Here is a 6,513-nt window from a genome sequence, read left to right as displayed (position 1 = left end):
ATCCTTTAAGAAAAGGTGGAGATGACAGCAAAGAAAAGAAAAAGAATCACATCCTATGGCTCCGCCATAGGATGATAAAGGACACAGGAGAAGGGGTAGCAGTGCCTACTCACCTAGTTACACCTAGGGAAGACATGAGGATGGGCACAACAACAGCAGAATGGCATGGAGGTACCTACCCAGCAGATGATTGAACTCATTTTTGGCTACCATTCAGGAATAACCATTGGCTACTTTTTAGTGTACATGCTTTCAGAGTTTTCTTTGTGCATAAATGCATTATGCAAACATTTACATTTTTATAAAAACGGGCTGATACTGTATATGCGGTTCTGCAAACTTTTTATTTTTATTTTTTATTTTTTTACAATGTACCATGAACATCTTTTCCATGCACATGGGTGAAAATCCTCTACTAAAATATAGAGCACTGTAGTTGGGTCAAAAGGCTGCTGGTAACGAGATTGACATCTAAAGCAAAGTATCAGCTTAAGGTTAAAGCATTGGGCCTGGCAAATACCTACCAGGGAAAGCAGGGCCAGCAATATTCTCATCAGAGAAGTCAGAATAGAAGGCCAAAGGCATTAAAGGTATGGGATATCGTGTAAGCCTCTTTGGCCCCTACCTCCACCCCTCACTCCCCTGACACCCCGTTGTCCCCTTGGGGCAAATGGATCCTGTACATCTCTTTGCATCCAATGAAAACCACCCATTTTCTGTTTTTTCCTTAGCTCCTCCTGAGCCCTTGACACATCTCCACATTCTCTCATCATCTCCTCACTGCTCAGATGCCTTTCCTGTAAGTCCTCCTGAGAGTCCCTGGGGGAATCGTCCGTCCCCCTGTCCGTTTTTCTTTTTGCTTTCCGGGGCACATAATCTTCAGCCGGGCGCTTTTCGGCAGCCCGCGGCTGGCTCTCTGGCTTTGCCTGGGAGGCTGGCTTGCCCTCGCCTTGTGGCTTGCCCTCACCTTCGGACTTGCCCTGCTTTTCCTGGCTCCTCTCATCTTCCGGTTGTCCCTCATCAGCTGGCTCTCCCTCATCCTCTCTCTTTCCCTCGAATTCTGTCTTCCCCTCCACGTCTGGCTTTTCTTCCTCGTCTGACTTTCCTTCATCATCAGGCTCTACTTCATCTTCTGGCTTTCCCTCGTTTTCCAGGTTTCCTTCATTTTTATTGTAGGGTTTTTCCATGTCGAGATTTCCCCTCCTTTTCCTGTCCTGGGGGATGGGAATGGAGGGAAGAGGAGACAAGTAAGAGACAAGGGAGACTGAGTGGGTGGGGTGGAATGCAGGTCTGGATAGTACTTGCATCTCACCCCTGGTGAGGGTTCCCCTAAGCTGGCCGGGCCTACAAGAGGGCCTTCTGCCCACCACGTAGCCTGCCACTCCTCCCACACACGTGAGCCAGCCATTGCCTGGCAGGCCCTGCCACCTTCTCTGCCCTGGTTCAGCCTGGTAAGGTGTGTGTTCATGTGAGTGGGGGATGGGCAGGGACCCCAATTCGGCCCTGGCCGGGCCCTCCACACTCTCAACCCTCATAGGGCCTTGTCCATGGAGCTCCCCTCCAACCACCTTCACGGACCTGCGGGGATTCTGGACAGGTTGCTGCTCCTTTTCAGGCCTCGCAGAGCTCTGGGAACAGACGCGCAGACCTGTGGACAGACAGGAGACAGGGGTAGGGGCTGCGCGCTCAGCAGTCTCACAGGGACTCGGTTCCCTTTCTGAGTCCAGGCCCTTCTCATCTAACGTTTTCCTCCCCTACATCCCCCGCACCCCAGCCGCCATTTCTCTCCAGGCCTCGGGCACCAAACCAGGATGCTTTCCAAACTGCGTTTGTCTCTGTGTCCCCTAACCCTGGAAGCAACCTGTCCCAGCGCCACCCCATTTTTGCGGAGGTCAGATGTTTCCATGGGAGCAGATTGTGAGAGGGGTTTATTTCCAGAATACGTCTACGTTTCACTGTTGCACTGCAGGGTTGCTCCCCCATACCCCATTTCCAGCACTAAAATGGATGGAGGGCTCAGTGCAGGGGGTCGTCGAGAAGGCGAGCCAGGCTCCCCCGCCCTCACCCCCGCCTGCTCCGCATCCCCCTCCTCACCAATCTCCCAGATCCTTTCTCCACCCCCTCCCTATTCCTACTGCCAGCCACCTCCTCCCCTTCCCAGGTCTGCCGGCAGCGCCCACCTTCACACTGACCTGCCGGGACCCGGGACAGGCCTGTGCCTCCTCCGGCTCGCAGAAGCCCGCTCGCTGCTCCCCCGCCGCCCGGACAACTCAGACAGCTAGTTCTGCGCGGGCGCCTGGACCGGACCGCAGGGCGGGCGGGCGGGCGCGGGGGCTGGTGCCCACGTAGGCGCCCGGCGGGTCACGTGAGCGCCGCGTCACCCGAGCTCGGCCCCCCTTCCCTGACCCACCTCACCATCCATCCCCGAGGGACCCGGAGGCTGGGGACGGTCGGGGTCGGGGTGTGTTTGTGTAGCAAAGGGCAGTCACAGAGAAGAGGAGGAGAGGGTGGCTTTCTGACCCCAGGTGCTTTACCTGGCGCATGTCACAGCATCCGCAGGGTATCTCTCTGTGATGCCCATTATCGCCAGGTGTGACAGCTGATCAAAGAGGGTACCCGACTTTGCCAAGAGCACTCAGCCCCAGAACTCCAGAGCCCGCTTTCAAGACCGTCTCTGCCTGACTCCAGAGCCCAGGGTGGTGGTGCCTGCCAGGAAGCTGAGCTGCCACTTCGAGTGGCGGTGTTCCTAGGGTTCTGTCCTGGGCCTCCTCTCTCCTCAGTCCTCAAGTTCTGTCTCCCTGTTCGATCTCATTTATTTCCTGTAAAGACCAATGACTTCCAGAGCTACCTCTCCAGGCTATTCCCTCCCCAGAATCTCAGACCTATTTTTGCATTCCCACCAGCAATATAGTGTTTTGTTTCCCAACACCTTTCCCAACATAACCTATGACATTCTTTTAAATGTTCACTGATATGATAGTTGAGAAGTAGTATCAATGGCATTTTATATTGCCTTATCTCTGTTTAAGGACAATTTAAATATCTTTCTTTGTGAATTGTCGGTTCATGTCTTTTCCACATTTTTCTAGTGGGTTGTTGGTCTTTCTCACCTCAATTTTCAAGTTTTCTTAATACATTAACTGTTACATATGTTGCAATTTTGTCCCCAGTTTGTCAGTTGCTTTTTGGCTTTGTTTATGGTGTTTTTCTGCCATGCATTAAAAAAAGTAGTCAAATTTATTAAACTTTTATTGCCTCTAAATTTTGGTTCATAGTTAAGAAATCTTTTCCTACATAAGGTCCAAGAAGCATTCACCCATGTTTTCTTCTAGTATTCATATGGTTTTCTTTACATTTAGAGTTTATATTTGTGTATGGCATAAAGTATTCATGGATCTTTTGTTTTCTTTTTCCAATTGGTTTGTCAGTTGTTCTGGCATCAGAAAGTCCATCTTTGCTTTAGGGATTTGTGATGCCACCTTTATTACATATCAAATTTCCGTATGTACTTGGAAAACTTTCTGGGCTTTCTATTCTATTTCATTGGTCTGTTTGCTATCCATATACCAGTTGAATTATAGAGCATATATAATTTCATATATCTGGTAAAGCTAGCCCCCTCAGTAGATTCCCTTTTTTCCTAAACATTCTTGTATGTTTATTTTTCTACATGAACTTCAGTATAAATTTGATTCAGATCCATTTTAATTAACGATTAGATATATCCACCTGAATGTCCCTGAAGGACCTCAAATGCAATATGTCCCAAGTAATTTTATCATCCTTCCTTGATCTTTTCCACACACAAAACTCCCCCCTCTTCGTTTCTCTTATCTTAATAGATGGCTCTAGAGCCCACACTGTTGCCCAAGCAAGAAATCTGGGAATCATCCCTCATTCCCTCTTCCTCCCTGCCACCAAGTAATCTTGACCTTCTCTTCTAAACATCTCTGGATCTTCCCACTTTTCTTCCATCTCCACTCTTGCTACTTTTTTTTAGGCAAACAACTCCCCACTTCTGGTCTATGGTGGAAGATCCCTTTCTGGTTTTGCTACCTCAAGTCTTGCTCTCCTTTAATATGTTCCAAAATATTATATATCATATTGTCCCACTGCCTTTTTCTGTTTCATCTTCATTGCAGTACTTGAAGTAGGTAGGTCACTAATTACCTCTTATACAGAAACCACTTCACAAGCCAGGTTAAAAAGGGCCTTGGTCTTTAGCCTGATTATTTTCAGATCAACTTTTAGCAGTTATTGAAGATCTAAAGTAAATTCTAAATTTTGAAATAATTGAAAAGAAATGTGCCTGTTGGATAATTAGACAATTAGGATACCAGATTCCTGGATGGGATGATGATTCAGTCTTGTAAAGCTGTGAATTTTATCACTCCTGCCCCCCACCCTGCCAGCATTTGGAAGTTTGGTAGATTTTTCTTCAAAGGTCTCTTGAAAAAAATCAAATGGGAAAGGATAGGCAAGAAATTAAGAAAAGTCATGATAAAGGGGTTCTAGTTGTTTAACATATGAGAGCTCGTAATAATCCAAACAGTATGGCACAGGTCCAAAAATAGAAATTTAGTGAAGAAAAGACAAGAATGCTCTTCTACACACTTAGGTTTTAATGAGCTTTTAATATACAGATTAGGTGGCATTTCAACCTAGTGCGAAAGCTGGGCTAGGCTTTGTTGAGTACAATACATTGATTTTTTGCTCTAACTAAATTTTTATGAACACCACAACCCAGATGTCTAAATCCAAGAGAGATTATTTCATGTTTATTATCATCCTCATCAATAGGTGTTGAATTCCTTTATGTGCGTGACATCACCTGGTCACCATATAACATATACTATAGCAACCAGTCTATTTACTGTGGAGATCAAAAGCTAAAATACCAGCTTTGCCACTTACTAGTTGTGTCAACCTAGAAAAGTTACTAAAATTCTGTGAGCTTTAGTTTTCTCTTCTAGAAAATAGGAGTAAGATTTTCTGTATCAGGATTATTGTGAATTATAAATAAAAATGGCTATATAAAGTGTTTAGCACATAGTAGACCTTCACCAAATAGTTCCTTCAACCTCCCATAAAATACATGATTTTGCAATAAAAATTTGCATAGCTGGCCAGGCGCAGTGGCTCACGCCTGTAATCCCAGCACTTTGGGAGGCCAAGGCGGGCGGATCACGAGGTCAGGAGATTGAGACCATCCTGGCTAATATGGTGAAACCCTGTCTCTACTAAAAATACAAAAAATTAGCTGGGCGTGGTGGCAGGCGCCTGTAGTCCCAGCTTCTCGGGAGGCTGAGGCAGGAGAATGGCGTGAACTCAGGAGGTGGAGCTTGCAGTGAACCGAGATCGTGCCACTGCACTCCAGCCTGGGTGACAGAGTGAGACTCCATCTCAAAAAATAAAAAAAAAAAAATTAAAAAATTAAAAAAATTGCATAGCTATCAGAGGCATCATTTGGAAATATAGTAAGAGGAACTATATATACTATATGAGCTTCAGCGTTATCAGATCAATAGATTATGAAATGGAAAAAAATACTGCACCATCAGTTGTTCTTCTGCCCCATTATTTTAACTTCTAGATAAACATCTGGGAAGCACAGGTATATGAGACACAGAAAAACAAGGCACTGTGGATGCCTCTTCTGTCTGGACAGAAAACTGGAGTCAGGAGACCTCTCTGAGTCCCCAGAGAGAATCATCACTACTGTGTGTCCTTGGGTAAGTCACTCCTAATGTGCTGACATCACCTCTGTGACACACCAAGATCTTCACATCTTGGGCACTCAATAAAAGGCAATCATGACTATTTCTTATATATCTACTGGGGTATGTCAGGATAAGGGAGACAAAGGCCAACCACAAGGAAACAATACTTTCCTCTAGAGACCTTTGGAAACCTCACTGTTAACTGAGTGCCTGCCATGTGCCCTACACGGGGATAGCTGCTTTATGTAGGACAGTGGGGTATCCCAAGTACCCTCTCAACAGCCTGTGAGTAAAGAGTCTTTGCCCCATTAGATGAATGAGAAACCCAAGGCTTAGAGAGATTTAAGTAAACTGTTCAAGGTTACACAAGCTGGTTACTGCCAGGCCTGAGAACCAACCTAGGTCTTAGAATGAGGACTACTATCTCAATATGTCCCTATGTTATCTCCCATTTTCTCTACTCAACTTCCTTCCCTGTGATCACTGATGAATCAATAATTATTTCTCAGGGACCTACCGATATCTAGCACTTTACCGTGTTCTTTAAGTGAAAAGGGCTAGGTATCAGAGGAGGAAGATCTTTCACCTTGGTGAATGATATGCTCTCTGGGTAGGCAGAAAGCCTCTTCATATAAGGCCACTTGGAGAAAGAGCTAAAGGAAAAGTCACTAGGCCAGTGACTTTGGGCCACTGTCAATGAGCCAATAGGTGCTCAGAGAAGGCAATGGCCAGGTTTGCTGGAAATAAACAGAGAAAGCTTCAAGGAGGAAAAGGACCTTGACTTGGGCCTCAG

General features: G+C 46.1%; 1 protein-coding gene across 1 annotated transcript; it reads right to left on the bottom strand.

The window, feature by feature from the left end:
* Positions 1 to 325: 325 nt before the first annotated feature.
* On the bottom strand, positions 326 to 2,241 carry LOC105520604 (transcription elongation factor A protein-like 3). The gene is given in 4 exon segments (XM_011954435.1): positions 326 to 664; positions 666 to 1,209; positions 1,579 to 1,648; positions 2,193 to 2,241. Coding segments are annotated over 2 exon segments (552 nt in total). The 5' UTR covers positions 1,188 to 1,209; positions 1,579 to 1,648; positions 2,193 to 2,241; the 3' UTR covers positions 326 to 634.
* Positions 2,242 to 6,513: the final 4,272 nt, after the last annotated feature.

The sequence above is a fragment of the Colobus angolensis genome, unplaced genomic scaffold (assembly GCF_000951035.1).
Source record: "Colobus angolensis palliatus isolate OR3802 unplaced genomic scaffold, Cang.pa_1.0 Scaffold382, whole genome shotgun sequence".
Taxonomy (NCBI): domain Eukaryota; kingdom Metazoa; phylum Chordata; class Mammalia; order Primates; family Cercopithecidae; genus Colobus; species Colobus angolensis.
The sequence above is the reverse complement of the archived record's forward strand: the minus strand, read 5'-3'. Positions and strand labels throughout refer to the sequence as shown.